Source organism: Umbelopsis ramanniana (assembly GCF_025399195.1).
Source record: "Umbelopsis ramanniana AG unplaced genomic scaffold K450scaffold_7, whole genome shotgun sequence".
NCBI classification, from domain to species: Eukaryota; Fungi; Mucoromycota; class Umbelopsidomycetes; order Umbelopsidales; family Umbelopsidaceae; genus Umbelopsis; species Umbelopsis ramanniana.
In genome coordinates this window covers 183645-200750 of record NW_026252093.1, presented here as the reverse complement: position 1 = coordinate 200750, position 17106 = coordinate 183645, and the positions used below count along the sequence as shown (strand labels likewise).

The 17106-nt window shown below is 41.9% G+C and overlaps 8 protein-coding genes across 8 annotated transcripts; 5 read left to right on the top strand and 3 right to left on the bottom strand.

The window, feature by feature from the left end:
* The first annotated feature begins 11 nt into the window (after positions 1–11).
* K450DRAFT_225286 (uncharacterized protein) lies at positions 12–962 on the top strand. The gene is made up of 2 exons (XM_051586350.1): positions 12–601; positions 680–962. Exons 1-2 carry the CDS (start codon positions 38–40, stop codon positions 824–826), a joined length of 711 nt encoding a protein of 236 aa, XP_051447886.1. The 5' UTR covers positions 12–37; the 3' UTR covers positions 827–962.
* Positions 854–1890, top strand: K450DRAFT_225283 (uncharacterized protein). The gene is made up of 3 exons (XM_051586349.1): positions 854–1293; positions 1365–1539; positions 1614–1890. Exons 1-3 carry the CDS (start codon positions 1099–1101, stop codon positions 1721–1723), a joined length of 480 nt encoding a protein of 159 aa, XP_051447885.1. The 5' UTR covers positions 854–1098; the 3' UTR covers positions 1724–1890.
* On the bottom strand, positions 1336–2754 carry K450DRAFT_225278 (uncharacterized protein). The gene is made up of 4 exons (XM_051586348.1): positions 2527–2754; positions 2202–2448; positions 2081–2137; positions 1336–1967 (listed from the first exon to the last, which is right to left on the bottom strand). The coding sequence occupies exons 1-4, from the start codon at positions 2556–2558 to the stop codon at positions 1815–1817; spliced, it is 489 nt and encodes a 162-aa protein (XP_051447884.1). The 5' UTR covers positions 2559–2754; the 3' UTR covers positions 1336–1814.
* A 355-nt stretch (positions 2755–3109) lies between these two features.
* K450DRAFT_196482 (uncharacterized protein) lies at positions 3110–4012 on the top strand (the record flags this gene model as incomplete). The annotated part of the gene is made up of 1 exon (XM_051584525.1): positions 3110–4012. The coding sequence occupies one exon, from the start codon at positions 3110–3112 to the stop codon at positions 4010–4012; it is 903 nt and encodes a 300-aa protein (XP_051447883.1).
* Positions 4013–7030: 3018 nt separating this feature from the next.
* On the top strand, positions 7031–7357 carry K450DRAFT_225275 (uncharacterized protein). Its single transcript, XM_051586347.1, has one exon. The coding sequence runs from the start codon at positions 7105–7107 to the stop codon at positions 7273–7275; it is 171 nt and encodes a 56-aa protein (XP_051447882.1). The 5' UTR covers positions 7031–7104; the 3' UTR covers positions 7276–7357.
* A 1-nt stretch (position 7358) lies between these two features.
* On the bottom strand, positions 7359–10308 carry K450DRAFT_225272 (uncharacterized protein). The gene is made up of 7 exons (XM_051586346.1): positions 10080–10308; positions 9564–10009; positions 8985–9496; positions 8432–8914; positions 8209–8354; positions 7879–8157; positions 7359–7795 (listed from the first exon to the last, which is right to left on the bottom strand). The coding sequence occupies exons 1-7, from the start codon at positions 10254–10256 to the stop codon at positions 7433–7435; spliced, it is 2406 nt and encodes an 801-aa protein (XP_051447881.1). The 5' UTR covers positions 10257–10308; the 3' UTR covers positions 7359–7432.
* A 2371-nt stretch (positions 10309–12679) lies between these two features.
* On the top strand, positions 12680–15521 carry K450DRAFT_225265 (uncharacterized protein). The gene is made up of 5 exons (XM_051586345.1): positions 12680–12873; positions 12944–13027; positions 13113–13700; positions 13785–14119; positions 14185–15521. Exons 1-5 carry the CDS (start codon positions 12772–12774, stop codon positions 15317–15319), a joined length of 2244 nt encoding a protein of 747 aa, XP_051447880.1. The 5' UTR covers positions 12680–12771; the 3' UTR covers positions 15320–15521.
* Positions 15473–17097, bottom strand: K450DRAFT_225257 (uncharacterized protein). The gene is made up of 7 exons (XM_051586344.1): positions 16923–17097; positions 16821–16857; positions 16605–16727; positions 16417–16530; positions 16201–16339; positions 15771–16141; positions 15473–15702 (listed from the first exon to the last, which is right to left on the bottom strand). The coding sequence occupies exons 1-7, from the start codon at positions 17067–17069 to the stop codon at positions 15626–15628; spliced, it is 1008 nt and encodes a 335-aa protein (XP_051447879.1). The 5' UTR covers positions 17070–17097; the 3' UTR covers positions 15473–15625.
* Between the last annotated feature and the right edge of the window lie 9 nt (positions 17098–17106).

Below are 17106 nucleotides of genomic sequence, written 5' to 3'. Positions count from 1 at the left end.
ACAAGCAGTAAGCTACAGCCGTTCCAAAGTCACTATTATGCTGCCGTCCAGCTTGCCTAGAATCTCCAGCTCCAACGTTTCAGCTCGTACATTGTTGAAGTTGGCTGTTGCTCCAACAACCCTACGCATACAGCAAGCTCACTATACAACAAACAACAAAACGGACACTAATGAAGCCGAGGCACCGAATCTTAGTTCTCGAAAGTTGACTCAAGAGGAATTGGAGTTTATCAAGCCCATGATACGCGTTGATCAGGCTGGTGAGATCGGAGCCAATTTTATCTATATGGGCCAAATAGCTGTTCTCGGCAAGGACAAGAATTTAAGACCTATTCTACAGGAAATGTGGGACCAGGAGAAGGTACACTTGGCTAGGTTTGATGAATTAATCGCACAGCATCGCGTTCGCCCAACACTTTTGCGGCCATTGTGGGAAATTGCTGGATTTGCAGTTGGTGCTGGTACTGCCCTCATGGGCAAGGAGGCTGCTATGGCATGTACTGAGGCTGTAGAAACCGTCATTGGAGACCATTACAACGATCAATTGAGAAAGTTAGTACAACTCAATGATCAAAACAAAGACTTGGTGGACTTGAGTAAGGTATGACTTTGTGATATACTCCTCAAGAACGTTGAATAGATATATGGAACAGGTCCATTGACGTTGATTCATTCACAGACTGTTCAACAATTCAGAGATGACGAACTGGAACACCATGATATTGCAGTAGAGATGGATGCGCAAAAGGCGCCATTCCACAGTGTCCTGTCAAGTGTAATTAAACAAGGATGTAAAACTGCCATATGGGTGGCCGAGCGAGTGTAACGCGCTGCATACTGACGTCAAAAAGCCCCAATTTTACACCTCTTAGTAGAAGTGACATCTTCCTCTCCTTTCCCCACTCATTCTTCAAATTTGTCATCTTATTTCATATTGATCTGTATAATCAGAGACCGTGGATATTGTAGATATTGCATTAACACCATTTTTAACAATCGTCTTCCGTTTACCTTGGTGCCAATTTTGTGACTGCAAGTTTTTTGAGAGTGTGGGCTCAACACAAGCTCGCTTGAATTCAAGTCTGAGGCATTTTTCACATGTCATCACATGAACCATTTTGGGAACCTCAGCTTTTAAAAAGGGCAGTTCTCTCTGACCGTTCTTTCAGCTCTACTTTCACAAATATGTCTGATATCAAGGTTCCCGGTTTCCAAAGCTCTGAAGTCTTTGCTTCAATCAAGTCTGCTTTTGATGCTCTCCCAGCAGACCAAAAGGCCAAGCTTCTCAAGCAGGTATGAGACATTGAGCGCCGTCAACGCGTCATCCAAGTAAACAGTAATAACCAATGGGTAATGAATTATAGGTCAACGGTATCTTCGAGTTCGTGATTAAGAATGACGAAGGAAAGGAAGAGACCTTCACTGTCGACTTGAAGAAGGAGGGTGCTGTTCTCAAGGGCAAGGGTCCCAACAAGGCTGATGCTATCCTCTCCCTCAAGGATGCCGACTTTATTGACCTTGCTTCTGGCAAGTTGAACGGTAAGTTTGCCTCAAAAGTGGATGGTTCGTTGGGTAGGAATTTGCTGGTGTTAATGCAGCTCTGGGTTTATTAGGTCAAAAGGCATTCATGAGCGGAAAGTTGAAGATCCGTGGTCAAATGATGCTCGCCACTAAGCTTGATACCGTCTTCAAGCAATTGGCCCCCGCAAAGGCCAAGTTGTAAAGAAGGCTACACTCGCTCCCTTTTGTTTTCTCTTGCGTAATACTCAGAAATAAAGTATAAAAATTCAAATGCATATTATGAGTGAAGTTGACTATCGAAAGAAGAGATAGTATGCAAGGGCGACTACAAATACAATAAAGAACACCATATAGCACATTGTCATTCCGCCTTCCTTGGCTGCCATCACTTTGAATTTGGAGAAAGTGTCCCCAAGGATAGAGCCAGTATGGCTGAATTGATCATTCTACATGACATAAACTTTTTAGGTCAATAAATGGACATAAAGTATTACAAAACTTCTTAATTTTGATTTGGCGAATCAAATTTTGCCCCGATGCCTAACGATTCTATACTTACCATTGTATCTAATAAACTATTGCCTGATCGTATTTCGTCTCCAATCTTGCCGGTTATCTACCGTTTGTGGCGGGTTAGTAGGACATCGATATGGAATAACAATGACCTGACACCGTCTTACATTTTTAAGGATGGCCACTTTGGCGCTCAGCCCGTGAATCTTCTCTTCGTTTTGGCTCTCAAGGTAATCTAAGTGCCCATCGTCCATTTTTACACTATAACTTCCTTCTACTTGCCCGTTTTGATCAGAAGATAGAGCTCCGAATCTAGTAGGAGTGAATCTTCCGGATCCTGCTGATCCAGGTCGGTCATCGCGGTAATCCCCCAGTAGTGCCGCTCGATTGTGTAGATTTTGATTTTGATATTGTCTATCGCCAAGAGCATTACAGTAACATGAGAATCAAATAAAATTATACAATTAAGCATTTCAAAGTTGATACACATACCTTACGTTATTACTCCCAAACTGTCGTGACATTGTTGAATGAGAAGCATCACTTGGTCATTCTTTGCCCGGCGGATTCTGCTGGAATTTCCATCTGCCAACCAATGAAGTCACAAGCTCACTGCGCAGTTTGAAAGTTTGATTGTTGGAAATCACAACGAAGGCCAACAATCTTACTCCTTCGTTGTTTCTTCATGATTCTTGTTGGACCTTTAGCAATAGATTAAACACCCTTAGCTTAGGTTTTCTGTTAGTTTATATAACGGAAGCATTGACCTGAACCAGCAGTGTGCACACTTCGTTACGGTGTCCAACGGAGAGTCGGGCCGACTTTAGCAGACTTTGATATGAGTTGCATTGAGTGGCTGACGTAAAACAGCAACTATTAGAATGTAAATCCTACATAAATGTGTCATAAATGTCTTAGTCAATCTGACATGAACGTCTAGGGCTCGTGATCGTCCGCTGTTAACACTGGATTTACTGCTCAGCTTGAAGTCACAAGCATCGTGATTCACGCCCCGCATTTTAACGAGTTGGATGGACCTGGTTCCTGTGCATACTGCTGATTAGTGCGCTGTATTATGCAGCTAGTGCATTTACCAGTAGAGCTTCAGTTGCTCATTCTGACCGAAGTTCTCGTCGCAGCCGAGCAAGGATGCAGTAACCTGGTACAGCGTGATCGTACCCCTTTGTTCATTTTACCATTGCTGCTGGCATGCAAAACTTTTCATAATTACCTCATGACCCACCCACTATACCACCGCATACGACTGTGGATGCAATTTCGTCAGATTACGAAGCAAGATCTTCCGGTGACAATTGCCATTTTACAAGGGCCAGGCGATGGATTGTTGCGAGCCAACTTTACGATCCTGGATATGCACGTGCGACTCGAGCGAGTTGGCCCCTCCAGCGCAGACCATGATCAGCAAGCGTTCTTGGTATTTGAAGAACAAAACATGCAATCTCGAGGTAGACTAAAGCATACCAAAGTTCATGACTGGCTGGTCTCAGAAACCGTTCCTAGACCTGGTAAATCAAGATTACTGTCAGCCACTGGCTCCGGCAACCCAGAAGATCTTGTCACCAAGATACCCATCTTTCATTACCATCATTTTTTGGAAAATACGTTAGAGTTTGCAAACAGGAATGAACTCTGTGTTTGGATCTGGAAACGTAGTGCAAGATTTTTCAGTGGACACAATATTGGGGTCTTAGTTGGAGGACATGGAAGAAGGCGCTCAAATCGATCAATATACCTATTAGACGATCGAGAAGATGAGCCAATAGACTGCACCAATGAATACGGACATTGCAAAGTATGTGACAAATACCAGTCCAATACGACTGCCCTTCAATTTCATTTTGTGGTTGATTCGCCTAGAAATGGATTTTTAGCATATGAACGACAGGTCGAACCCCCAAGGAATTTCACTCAAGACATGTTGTCAAACAACGTCCATTTCTTTGCTGGTTTAGGTTAGGCACGTAATTCTTTTCAAGCACAATGACAAATGCCTTCATTTCTGCCGCTATACCCACTTATATTATGGAGGGTGAGATCGTTGATAGGGCAAAGTGAGAATTTTCGCAATGCACGCAAAATATTCCTTTAAAATGCATGCAATGGAGACCAAAACACTAGGCAGGAGGACCACATACCAATCTTGAGATGTCCTCATGAGTCATATCACTTCGGAACTTGGGAGGTGCATTACCCCTCAAACAAATTTCCCCCACATCACTAAAATTTCGTGATGGAGATGCCCTCAAGAACTTCAAATTCATGTTCCTTGCATAGAATAGAAGCCTTGATAATTTCTGGAAATATCAGCTATTGCAACTAGAATATATATTGCACTTCTTTCTTTAAAGGAAAAAGAGCTCTGTAATAACATTGTGAACTAATCTTTTTTCAGGACGGGTTTTCCTTCCATTCTTTTACCCACCTTAAAGTGACCAACATTACCCATTGCCATTTCGGTCATGGCGCGTTTTGGGTTTCTTGGATCATGATTTCAGCCAATCACCTTGTCTTCTTCATCTGTCATCTTTATTGTTCTGAGAAAGCACTTATGACATGCTACCTGCATAACCGAGCGTTGGAATGTTATAACCTACTCAGTCTGAATGTCATATTCTAGAATACCAGAAGATATTACCCTAATCATATGTTAAGGTGAAGAAAAAGAAATTATTATCATCTTCCTCTAGTGATCAGGAGGAGTTACAACAACACTGATTTTCGTTATTTTCGTAGTGCAGTTGCTCGATAATGTGGAGAACAATTAGGAATAAATCTCCTTCATCTTAGATTGTTTGTACAACATGCCCATTACATGCTGTCAATTTTAACCCATAACAGAGGTTTCATGTGAGGTTGTTATTTTACTTTTATTTTGTAAAAAAAAAAAAATATTTAACAAACATACATGTCTCGTATACAACGCTTCTCCGAACATACTGGCATAGATAGAAAACTACATGTACATCGACGTGGTTCCAACAATTTTGTGCATATTCATTTGATTCCGGAATCTCCATGATACCAATATTGGTCAGACAAGCATACATGTTAAATGTCTGTTTGGAACAATACAACGGAACTAAATTTTTTCTCTGTTTTCTACTCGACCAAGTGTCTTCCTGATGCAGATATAGCCCTGAAAACTAACCCCCCAACCTTCGGGTTGCCCAACAAAAGAAAGAAGTCATAACATATCTGATACGGAATTATAAGAATTGAGAGTATGACAATTAACACAGAGTGTAGTTTGACATTGTTGTCTCCGTTTATTCTGATTATGTGGCACATTGCTGAACACAAAAAAAAAAAAAGGTGTATTCAGACAGATGTATGATTTTTCATGCTTTCTGCTTTAGTACGGGGTATTTACGAGCCGTTTACCAAAAACTTTTATGTACACAGCGTACACCTCCATATAATTACTTCGAACTAAATTATAGGGATAAATTACCAAGCTGTTAAAAACGGTTTGGCTTGAAAAAACCCCCCAAATATTGCCCGCTTACAACAGTATACCTTGATATTCTGGGTGACACTCCTTCAGACATAGAATGATAATCACTACAGCTTTCATTCTTGATGTCTGGGTTTATTTCCTTCTATCCACCTTGCTTTTCTATAAAAGTAGAAGACGAGCAAAAACAATGTGGTCAACTCCTCTACTGGAACTCCTTTTGAACCTGTACCAGAAAGCAGAATCTATACGGAATAATCGAAATTGGGAATCTTATTTTGACCGATCTCATGACCTTTTCAAGGGTCTTCATCACAATGCTTTACACCCTTAAGTTAGCCGCTTGTTAAGCTTGCGACACCACCTTTCAAAAGGGATATTTGTTTTTTACCACTGAAAGCCTTATTTAGATACTCCCGGAGTAAGGAGTACACTTCAAACTTGACCATGCCTTTCCTCTCACTACCCTAGAAAGGAAATAATTATCTTGAAAATCATTGGTTTTGCTTAGATATCTGATGTAAAAATGGTTGTTTATGCGGACGCTTCTACAATGACTTCAGCAATTTTGTTAATCGTGATAACCTGGAAAAGGCAATTAGGGCATCAATGCTGTCATGTTTGGCAGTACCGATCAAATTTGATTTTGTTTCCTGCCATGGACATATCCTACATGTAAATTGACGTATGCTCAACATGCAAAAAGAGCAGACAAAAATTAGTATGGGTGATCGAACAGGAAAGAAATCACCTCAATATGTCAAGACCTGCATTCAAAGCCCCGATCTGTTAAGAAACTAGTCATTGAGCCTCCCTTCTTTTTTTTTCTCGTATTCTGTCTAGTTTTTGTTTTTCGTGTAAATATATATTTTTTTTTTTCAGACGGATTGTCATTTATAACAGCCTATACGAATATGCAGTTGTGAAATACTATGGCGGCTCCTGATATTCATCATCAAAGTAGCAGTGTCTCGGCAAAAAGTCGTCATCTACATCCGCATCAACAGCTGTCAAAATCACGTTTCACTTTTTGAATGCCCTTTCCTCCGCAACTAGACCTATTGCAACTGTTTCTATGGAAATAAGGGGCTGCAGGGTGATATGTTCGTGGCGTATGGTTGTTGTCGATTGAGGAGAGAGTTGCTAGCCAATAAAAAATTATATCATCGCATTTGCCCCACAACGATCGGCATCAATACATTAGAAGTTGGAATTGCAATGCATCAATTTTTTTTTTTTTTTTTCGTTGTCTATATAAAGCGCAAAAAAATTACTTTTGACAGCTTTCATAAGAATTACATTGCATATCCCCACATAATCTCACTAGCTCAATGTCATCCATCACCAGTGCTGTCCTCGTTGTCTCTCAATCTATCCCTGTTTCCAATGGACCAAGACTTGAACTCACCTGCAAGTGCAATGTCTGCGGCTCTTTCGCCCACAAGACTCGGTAAGATTTGATCCACCCCCCATCAACTTTATCTTCCTATGCATTCCCACTAACAACCAGTATTTCGTTCAGTGATTGCCCCGGTCTTCATCGCTGAGGAAGAGACGCATAAGTTTAATATTTTACAAATGCACAGGCGGGCCTGATGCAGCTTTTCCGTAGTCAAGTAATTCATTACCTCATAAGGATCAGCAGTGGGATGGCCAACCGCGTGCTTGTATACATCAACCATGCTGTCTTGCAAACTTTGGATGTCATCCTTATACCCCCAATTCAATTTTCCTTTCCGTTCTTCTTTGATTTAAATTATTGCTAGCAAGCAGTTACAAGTTATCACCGGTTCTAAAAAGTAGTATACTATTCCCATTAAATCACTCAATTTTTTGACCTTGCCAAAATACGTGGGTTAGTTGGACCTGATTTAAAGACTTGTAACGGGGGGGGTTTTTATTTTCATTCATTAATGCTAAATTTTAAGCTGTAGCTGCTACATTTTCTTGTTGCTGTTGCTCTTTTTTCAAAATGCTTTCAATGATTTCATTCTTCTGCTCTGCGAGAACCTTGTACTTGTCTTGAAGAGTTCTCTCCTTCGACTTGAGGAACTGAACTTCACTTTGAAGAGCTTCACGCCTTCTTGGAATAGCCTCAGTCTCCGAAATGCGTAGGTTGGTGAACGACTGGAATTCAGTTTCTGCTGATTCTAATTCGTCAAAGGCTTCGACAATTTGTTTCCTCAGTACCTGTGAACGAGCTTGATATCCACCCAACACGACATTCAGCTTCCTTTCGATTTTGGTTGCTCTAGCTGCATCTTGAGCCATGGATTGTCTATTAGCCTGTAGTAGTAATAAGAGTTTAGTTATGATTGTTTGCTGGCAAAATATAAAATGTGAAACCAGCTGGAAAAGTCTATACTCACCTCAAACATCTTCTGAAGACCGGCAACCTTGGTATTGTCGTCAACAAATTCATCCAAGGTCAAGAATGACATCTTCTGCGCAGAGAACAATATATCCTTGTGTTCCTTCGTCCAAACGTCTTCGAAAGCTTCACCTTGTATTTTGGTCCACAGTGCTTGCTTAACATCCTCATCAGTTGTGATACCAAGTGATTGGGCTGTCTCTCGCTCAAGAATTTGTCGTGCTTCATTGAGAGTGTCGTTGTCAAACTCATCTTCGAGGTTGGCGGCGGCTTCAGCCTTTCTAACGCCGGGTGCAATCTTGCCTCCAGGCACAGGGTATGCTACAGCATCATGATTCAATAGTCGAACAAATTCTTCATGTATAAGTTTCTCTGCCATTGTTGCATCCTTAGGAAGTTGGCTGATGTGGACCTCAATAGGACGCGGTAAGCCCCGTTGAACAGCTTGGGAGCGACGGTTAAGACGTTCTTGTTCTGAAAAATAAAATAAAAATAACAAGGTGTCAACCATCAACGAAACGTATTAAACCAAGTATCTCCTGTAGTATTACCTTCTCTCTCAAGAGTCTCCATCTCCTGAGCATCAACGTCTGCCATGTCGGGTTTAGCCAACGGTTTATGGTCAGCTTCTTGGTCCTCATCATCCATGTCAGGCAGTCTAATTTCATATTCATTCTTGGGTCGCGGCAGGCCAGCCAAACTTGATTTCAATGATTTCTTGAGCATTTGCATTCGTTGCTTTTCTTCCCGCGGTGTCTGACCAACGAAACCGTCAGCATCTTCATTGATCTTTAGACTATCTCGCATTGGTGTTCTCAGTGGTGTCTGCTCCGCTCCTATAGGTGTTGCGCCAGTTTTCCCTCGAATGGGTGTCATTAATGGGTTAGGTGTTTGTGCAACTGATCGCTGTGGAGTAGCGCCGACAAAACCGGTTCCAGTGGAGTCGGCCAACTCTGGGTTATCTTCACCTAGAAGAGGCGTCTGGGCAGAGCTCAATGCACGCAAATTACGGGCTTCACTCATCACATGATCCTCTGCAACGGCTGGTGAGTAACGAAACAAAAGGTATAAAAAAAATCTACATAGTGATATTGAGAAACTTACTTGCTGCCGTCATCCGTGGTGTTCTCGCTGGTGCGTTGGCCGAAGGTGTAATCGAATAGTCTCCAACCAAGCCAGCGGTAGCAGCATTTCCATCTTCGTCCAAGTTTGCAGCATTTTGTCCAGCAAACCCAACTTTAACAATCTGTTCCAGCTCGCTCTCACCAACTTGAGGAGTGGGCAAAACAAGCTTTCGGCGCTTAGCGATCTGTTCTGCTTCTTGGATTTTGTTCAGCTTCATGTTGCTGGCAAGTACGAAATTTCCTTTGTTGCCTTCGTCACCACCTGTAGCCTGCTTTTCTCTAGCTTTGCGTTTCTTGTCTCGTTCTTTCTCCTCGTCGCGATCTGCTTTCCGTTGGGTAAGTTTTGATAAATGTACATTGGTAAGTTTTGTATGATCCACGGGACGGTTGTGCTCTTCAGTCGTATCGTAAAATCCTAGCGCTGGTCTCTTCTCAAACGGTATATCAGCATTGTAATCCATTTGATTCTTCTTCTTCTTTTTTGGCTTCAATCTAGGGGATGATGCTTAATAAAAGATGGAATAATGCGTAATAAGACATGAAGAGGATTTTAGCTTACTCAATACCGGCAGCCTTGAGTTCTCGTCGCTTTTGCAGGGTTGTCAATCGACGAGCTTCTTCCAACTGTCTCTCTCTTGCCTTTCTCTTGGCTTTCTTTCCTTGTGTATTTGCAAGTCTGGCTCTGGCCTCTGAAAGCATTTCCTTTTCATCCTCATCCATGTCGACTGGATCAGGTCTGGCAGGTTTCGCTTCTGGCTCTGGGTCAATTTCACCTGGACGTAGTTTGCGCACATCATCTGCGCTGGGCCCACTTTCTGGGCCAACCGATCCAGTAAGACCTAATTCAGCGTTGTCTTTTGCTTCAGCCTCGTCTAATAGCCGTTGATACCGTTCTAAACATTGCGATGGCGTACGGCCGACGATGGGTGCAATAGTTCGCCATTGTGTTGGCATGAGTTTGGCTAAATGCAGAAGTTTTTCGTCTTCTTCCTTCGACCATTCCGTCTTTTAAACAATCGGATCAGTATAAAGTGTGAGAAATAATTACAATGACAGTTGACGATGAATAAATTACCTTCTTAATGCTCGGATCAAGCCATTCATACCAACGGGCTTTACATTGCTTTGGTGTTTTGCGAACCAAAAGGGAGGAAATACGCGCCCACTGATTCTTTCCGTATTTGCTGACGGCGGCCTTGAGAACTTCGTCCTCTGTGTTCTTCCAAACACCACCCTTCACAATTACTTTCATTGTTGACGGGCTCTCGTTGCTGCGGACGAAAGGTTTGAAAGTTAAGCGAGCGCACTACTCTATTGTTGAGATTTGTGACGTTGTTCATATGAAAAATTTAAATAATGCGGTAAACGTTTAATTTTTTGTACGAAATTGCAAGTAAACATTCAGTAACAGAACAGTAAGTTACTGAATTTAAAGGTGGCAAATTCATCCTAGCTTTTTCTTTGAATTTACGATTTGCTGAATTTGAGAAAGGGGATTTATTGGTTGTAGTCTACCCACTTCTGTTATAGTAGAAAGTGGGCCTATTCTATGAATGAAGTTTAGGCGCATGAAACCCTCATAACAGTCGCATTTTCATTCAGGTCGTTGGGACAGAACGTCAATTTTTGGCGGCAGCAATGCAGTAAGAGAAGATATTCTCCAGTTATAAATTTAGTACCTATCGACCACTAGATGGAAAATATGCCTGAAACATTCTTATTAAGTTGAGAAAACAGAATTTGTTCCTGCAATATTGATCAATATCCTAACGAGATTTGAGATGATATGCATCAGTGGACTATACATTTCCCGTCCAAGAGTAGTGAAAACAGTTGATAAAGTATTTTTCCGTATTTTAGGAAAGAGAGAATGCCTCAGTAGCCGCCATGCTTAGTTACGTGCTCCAAGAATATCGGCTATAGGATTTGTCAAGGCATTATGCTTGTGTCTTGTTGAAGAATTAACTCCTCGTATCCTACCGTATGATCGAAGATAACCTTGGATGGGTTTCCTTATAGACAATTGGAAAGAATACGCCGTAAATGTGCTTTTACTTGATAGTATCATACATATGGTCACGCTTAATGTCAAGAAGGTACCATTTAGAACATGTAAGGGCAGTCTAGAGAGTCGTGAGCCTCACCGAGTAAGTGCATAAACAGAGCAAGCCGATACGTTGAGATAGCCCTCAGACAGTCATAGCCGGTATTGCCTAACTAAGAAATTTCGAATACTAACTTTTCGTCATCACTACTTTCATCTAGCAGGTTTGACTAGAAATCATAAACTGAGAGTAGCCTGCATGATCGCTCACCATTCACGAAAGCTCAATAAACGAAATATGATAGACAGTTGTAAAAATGTGTAGGAATAGCAGGTAAAGGTCTTATAGAAACATTACAGGTACTCCTAGGTTTGAGTAGTCTGCTATTATGGTGAGCAAAGCATCAATATTTATCCTCAACTGATTCTCAGCAGAGGTCGATTACTTGTAGGTAATCCTTTAGGCAAGAAAAATCTTAGTAATACCTTGTATTGTCCGTGACATCGATAAACTGACCTTCATGTATCGAAGATAAACCACCACAAGAGTCTCTCTGGTCTAGGCGGTTAATCATTGAAGGACATGGCCAAGGTAATCAATGTCCGTCAGCGGCCACACAAATTGGAATTCGTTTTCATTACTGGCTGGACTCTTATATCGGCATCTTGCATAATTTGCCAGCTCATCAGGATTCCCAAAGCGACGAGTACAAGAGGCATCTTTCTAGATTAAAATGTTTCCCGTTTGTTTCGACCACATCAGAGCTTAAAATAGATGTTTTTCCTTGCTACCAACACACTAAGCGCCAACACGACAAGGATAGACGGCTCCCGTAGGGACTATAGTCCAACTATAGCAGACATCATATAGCTTAAGTCAGTTGACAAAGAGTGCTTGCCCTCCCAAATAAAATGCCGACCAGTGCGTATTGTTTAAAGATTTGTCCAGCATCTCGAACAATTTCACAAGCAGCGCAAGTGACTATACCCAAGTCAACTGCAATGACAAAAAAATATTTTGACCTTCAAGTCAGCTATCAAGTAATTTGAGGTGCTTATATTTGAATGCATGGATATAACACCAACCTTTTCTGTTTGGCACCATAAAATCGGGAACGGAAAAACTAGCCATGATCAGGAACTTCTGCACATGCTACAGGACCATGGTTTACCATGCCCTATCATCCTTGAGGGGCTTTTTAATATTGCTTTTGAGATACCATGGCTAAAGTAATCCCATATTATCCCGCAAGTACAACAGTCATTTTCGATTATTGTTGGGTTGTGTGCAATCTTCACGACCTAATTCGGTAAGCAAGCAACCATTCCTGTGTATGATTTGGCGCTGTTGCTGAAATTGCAAGGCTGAAAGCTGTGCGACACTGGCTAAATTTTGGCAAGCAGAATAATTGTTGGTAGTTCCCAGCGATTTTCTCTTTCTCTCCTCTTTCCCGCCTCTCCTCACCGACGACCGGATTCGCGCTTGTCCGCTCTCAAGCGGAAGCACGAATAGTTGCATTGGCACTGAGATCATCTTAAAGTGCATTCATAGTTCTTGAACTTCCCTTTTCCCCGTTTCTAAACATCCATACACTCCTTTTTCGCCTTATCACGCGGAACTTCAACTTTCCGCTGTGCTCGGTTACTGCAAGACTCCAACTGCCAGCTACCGTCTTACCCAAACGTCCCATTCCCCAACGTTTGAGAACCTTTATCTCCTCAAATGAATGTCAATATAAGAACTCAGATCAATGTGGTGGAATCCATAGGCAGTATCCGCTGCCAGGATCAACGCTTCCAGGATGACAGTGAAAATATGTTTTCGGTGCGCTATTTCATTTTTCCTGGGGAGTATTACTGTAAGAATTACGACTGACAATTTGATGCTATCTTAGGTTTTCAGCGTCATCGTGCGAGATCATACTGGTTCACGAACCCTACTTCGTTATCTGCCCGACTTTGTTGAACTTCAGTGCAAGGTAGGCTTGAAAAACACAAGATTTTTCTTTTTTGATTGATTTCATACCGCGTCATGGCCAAGTTACTAAAAGCACAACTGATTAGATCAAAGAAACTTATGGAGATGTCAAAATTCCTTTTCCCCACTTTGTTACGTTTTCAGTCAGCCGACAAACGCAAACCGGAATTCGTCGTATGTTACATGCTCTTTCGCAGTTTACAGCGAAATCAAATGCAGAAAAGGCAGAGCATTATCTACAACGATGTCTTTTGGATGGCGTTATTGGCAGGTCGTCTATTTTACGAGATTTCCTCTCTCCTCAACGAGAAGAGGACATTTTTACACCTACCACTGCGAGCTCACCAGTACCAGAACCGCAGTCTCCTTTGCCTATCGATGTAGACAATTCTGAGGAGGAAGCTGTTGTGCCCGAGGATGCTCTCTTTGAAGATATTTCAAGCTTTTCTTTGGGTTCCCCAGGTTTATCAAGCAATTATTCACATGTCGATAGCACAGAAAACGATGCTCTTGACGTTTCAGCAACCGATGAGCAGCACGGTGCCTTCGACAATATGTCTTTTTCCCACATGTCAACTATCAGCGACCTTAGCCAACAAATTGAAGAGTTAGGAAAGAGCGTCATCGATGAATACGACCTGCTAAAAGTTCTTGGTAAAGGATGCATGGGAAAAGCAAGTGTCCATTTACTCATGTCATATCTTGTGAAAATGAACCGCTCACTAACAATGGCTTTCTTATTGCATATTTTTATATAGGTTTTGTTGGTTCGCCATACTCGAAAAAAGCAAACATTTGCTTTGAAAGCGATTGCAAAAGAAACTGTTCTAACTTTGAGAGAGATTGCGCATACTCATTCAGAGCGAGACATATTGGTTGAATTGGCCATGTTTAGTCACCCATTCTTGATCAAGCTGCATCATGCGTTCCAGGACCCGCTATACTTGTTTCTGGTTCTGGATTATCATAATGGCGGCGATATTGCCAATCAAATGAGTCTTCGAGGTGTCTTTTCGCCTGAGCGAACACTTTTCTATGCAGCCGAGATTGTTGAAGGTTTGGGAGAATTGCATCGCCGAGGTATTATGTACCGGTAGGTGAACATTACAAAACTATCACATGGAAATGTACTTTTTGTTGAATAACAGAAAATTGCAGCGATTTGAAGCCAGAGAATATTCTCCTCAGCTCCAGCGGCCACGTTGTTTTGACCGATTTCGGTTTAAGCAAGTCTTTCACTTTGGATGAACTTGCTAGCCAGCCAATGTCGGCCACATTCTGTGGAACTGCTGAGTACTTGGCTCCAGAAATGCTTCTGAACGAACCACACTCTTTCACCGTCGATTATTGGAGTTTGGGAACGATTTTATATGAGATGCTAGTCGGCTGTACGCCATTTTACGCACAGACTACGTCCCTCATGTATCATCGCATTCTGGAAGATGAGTTAGTTATTCCCGAATACTTGGACATGGATACCGACGACTTCCTTAGTGGCTTACTCACCAAAGATCAATTCTTTCGGCTCGGATCTTGTGGCATTGAAGAAATCAAAAGCCATCCCTACTTCAAGAATATATCGTGGAGTGACGTTGTTGAACTGAAGATGGAACCCCCATTTGTACCTACCAATGATTTTAATAATGACCTTTTCAATGTTGACGAAGCATTCTTGAAGATGACGCCTCGCCTCAGCACATGTGCTGGAATAGATGATGAGCTACGACCAGAATTCGATGAACTGTTTCAAGATTACAATTACATTTCAACCATTGAGTCTCCTGCTATGGATACAAACGTTCCTGAACAGACCAACAAGCCTGTTATTCTTCGTACGCCTACCGAAAGCTTATTCTCGCCTGAATGTCAAAGCGGCACTAAAGATTCCGCTTCGGTCACATCATTCTTGAGAAAGAGTGGTGGAAAGAAACGTAGCAGTGTTGACATGCTCTCTGATTCATCTTACAATTCCAACAGCCCAGCTCTAGATCCAACTTATCATAACGAACATCGTCCATCCAAGCGGCACCACAGCGAATCATTTGATACCGCATGTAGCATGGATGTCGAAGATTCCTCTGCAACTGATCAAACGATTGATACCAAAGTTGAACCGCATTCGACACAAGCATCGACCCGTTGTCATGTCCCTGCTCTAACCTCTGAATCAAAATACAGTAACGCTCCCCTACCGAAGGTGTCTGGCTTCAAGACGGTCTTCACTCGCCATCTGAAAGCTTACAGTATATTTTACCGTGCCAAACATTTCTTTGCCCATTTTCATCGCGGATAGGCTCCATTTCCTTTCAAAGTACTCGTAAAAGATTCAAAAACACCAGAAAAAAACCCAAAAACAAGAAAAAAGACCCAAATCAAACGAAATCGATACCAGACGAAACCAAACAAAGAAACCGAAACGAACCCAAAAGACGAAGTAGCAGTGTTTGATCACTGGTTTACACAGCTATTCTTATGACTCTTCTATGCTTCATCATTTTATATTCATACCATTTTCAATTTTATGCGCCAAAACATTGTTAGATATTTTGATTAAATGGAAGTCTAACAAACAACTTATGTGTGTTGGGGGGAAAATCTATCATTCCGTCTTCTTTCCTTGCTGAGCCTCTCTCTCGCGCTTTCGCAAGGCACGTCTGCGAATGTCCTTTTGCATGGCTAAATGAAGAATTAGATCAGTTAGTGTACTATAGGGATAATTACTCGTAGCAAAGACGACACAGTACCATAATTTTGCTTGACAACAAAGCCAGTGGTGGCCAAGTTCTCGATAACCCAAGCAAAAAGTGCATGACCAAGATAGGGAGTGGAGCTGAAAGGAACGCTGGAACCACCAGCAACACCAATCTTGGCGAGAACACTGGCAACATAAGGTTTGGGCATGGGGATCATGAAGGTGGGTCTTCTGATTTTGCTCATAGCAGAAACCACAAAGTAGGTGTTGATGTGTTCAACCACAATTCCGTCACCAGCGAGTTCAGTACCTAGCGCTTGAGACCAAGTGGAAAGGAAAGCCTTACCGGCGGAGTAAACAGAGAGATAAGGAGTGGCAACAAGACCAGAAAATGATCCAAGATTCAAAATTAATCCTGAACGTCTATATGAAATTATCAGCCTTTGAAATACGTCTTGATGAATATCAGCCAGCTTTCTTACCTAGCTTTCATTTGTGGTATAACAAGCTTGCTGACCTTCAAAGTTCCATTGATATTGACTTCAACGATGTTAGCGATTGTCTCGTTGCTTTCTTCATCAAATGGTGTTGGGATATCGTGATTGGTGCCAACGTTATTAACTAAAGACAAACAGCATAAAGACGATGAGATAATTGCGGTGAGTACCAATGGTGACTATAATAAACCATTGACATACCGAGGACGCCGACTTCAATGGTGTTGATAATTTGTCCCAGGTTGGAATAATCGCTTTCGTTGCCTCTGGTAAAGTCCATAGCATAAGTCTTAGTTTGGACGCCATGTGCTTGTTCTGCGTAGGGATAACATTGGATGTATTAGTATTCTCGCTAATTTAGGTACATGTCATTGGGCGCGATATCATACCAAGTTCCTTAGCAAGCGCTTGCAACTTGGATTCAGTGCGAGATACGAGAAGAAGATTGAACTTTTTCTTGGCGAGTTGCGATGCAAATTCTTTGCCAATACCGTCAGAGGCTCCAGTGATAACTAGTTAATGTGCATTTCGGAAAAGCGATAATTATTGTCAATACAACAAGTTGTCAAAATCGATCGATTGGTACGTTTGATTGTAGGACTGACCTGCCCATGAGCCTTTTCCAGCTCCAAACTTAGAGAGCTAGCAATAGAACACGGGTTAGGAGGTCAGTTTCTGTTAACATCTCGGTAAAGGCATTCACTTACGCTGATACCGGGCACGACCAAGACATCCAAAATCATTTTAAAGAATGAAAATGCCTTTACTGCTGTAAAAAATGCTCCAACTACGCCGAAGCATACTGTAGCAGCAAGAAGAGTCTTGTCTTCAGATACAGTTTGTAAAATGCCCATCTTAGCAAAGAAACGTTGCCGGATCCCAGAACCACCC

Coding starts and splice junctions, on each gene's coding strand:
- K450DRAFT_225283 (XM_051586349.1), top strand. CDS start 1,099: ATGTCATCACATGAACCATTTTGGGAACCTCAGCTTTTAAAAAGGGCA. Junction 1,294..1,364: donor AGGCCAAGCTTCTCAAGCAG/GTATGAGACATT, acceptor AATGAATTATAG/GTCAACGGTATCTTCGAGTT. Junction 1,540..1,613: donor TGCTTCTGGCAAGTTGAACG/GTAAGTTTGCCT, acceptor TGGGTTTATTAG/GTCAAAAGGCATTCATGAGC.
- K450DRAFT_225275 (XM_051586347.1), top strand. CDS start 7,105: ATGCAGCTTTTCCGTAGTCAAGTAATTCATTACCTCATAAGGATCAGC.
- K450DRAFT_225265 (XM_051586345.1), top strand. CDS start 12,772: ATGAATGTCAATATAAGAACTCAGATCAATGTGGTGGAATCCATAGGC. Junction 13,028..13,112: donor TTGTTGAACTTCAGTGCAAG/GTAGGCTTGAAA, acceptor ACAACTGATTAG/ATCAAAGAAACTTATGGAGA. Junction 14,120..14,184: donor CGCCGAGGTATTATGTACCG/GTAGGTGAACAT, acceptor AGAAAATTGCAG/CGATTTGAAGCCAGAGAATA.
- K450DRAFT_225278 (XM_051586348.1), bottom strand. CDS start 2,558: ATGTCACGACAGTTTGGGAGTAATAACGTAAG. Junction 2,449..2,526: donor TTTGGGAGTAATAACGTAAG/GTATGTGTATCA, acceptor TCTTGGCGATAG/ACAATATCAAAATCAAAATC. Junction 2,138..2,201: donor AAGTGGCCATCCTTAAAAAT/GTAAGACGGTGT, acceptor CACAAACGGTAG/ATAACCGGCAAGATTGGAGA.
- K450DRAFT_225286 (XM_051586350.1), top strand. CDS start 38: ATGCTGCCGTCCAGCTTGCCTAGAATCTCCAGCTCCAACGTTTCAGCT. Junction 602..679: donor ACTTGGTGGACTTGAGTAAG/GTATGACTTTGT, acceptor ATTCATTCACAG/ACTGTTCAACAATTCAGAGA.
- K450DRAFT_225257 (XM_051586344.1), bottom strand. CDS start 17,069: ATGGGCATTTTACAAACTGTATCTGAAGACAAGACTCTTCTTGCTGCT. Junction 16,858..16,922: donor TGGTCGTGCCCGGTATCAGC/GTAAGTGAATGC, acceptor TTCTATTGCTAG/CTCTCTAAGTTTGGAGCTGG. Junction 16,531..16,604: donor AGCGCTTGCTAAGGAACTTG/GTATGATATCGC, acceptor ATCCCTACGCAG/AACAAGCACATGGCGTCCAA.
- K450DRAFT_225272 (XM_051586346.1), bottom strand. CDS start 10,256: ATGAAAGTAATTGTGAAGGGTGGTGTTTGGAAGAACACAGAGGACGAA. Junction 10,010..10,079: donor TTGATCCGAGCATTAAGAAG/GTAATTTATTCA, acceptor ATTGTTTAAAAG/ACGGAATGGTCGAAGGAAGA. Junction 8,355..8,431: donor GGAGACTCTTGAGAGAGAAG/GTAATACTACAG, acceptor TTTATTTTTCAG/AACAAGAACGTCTTAACCGT.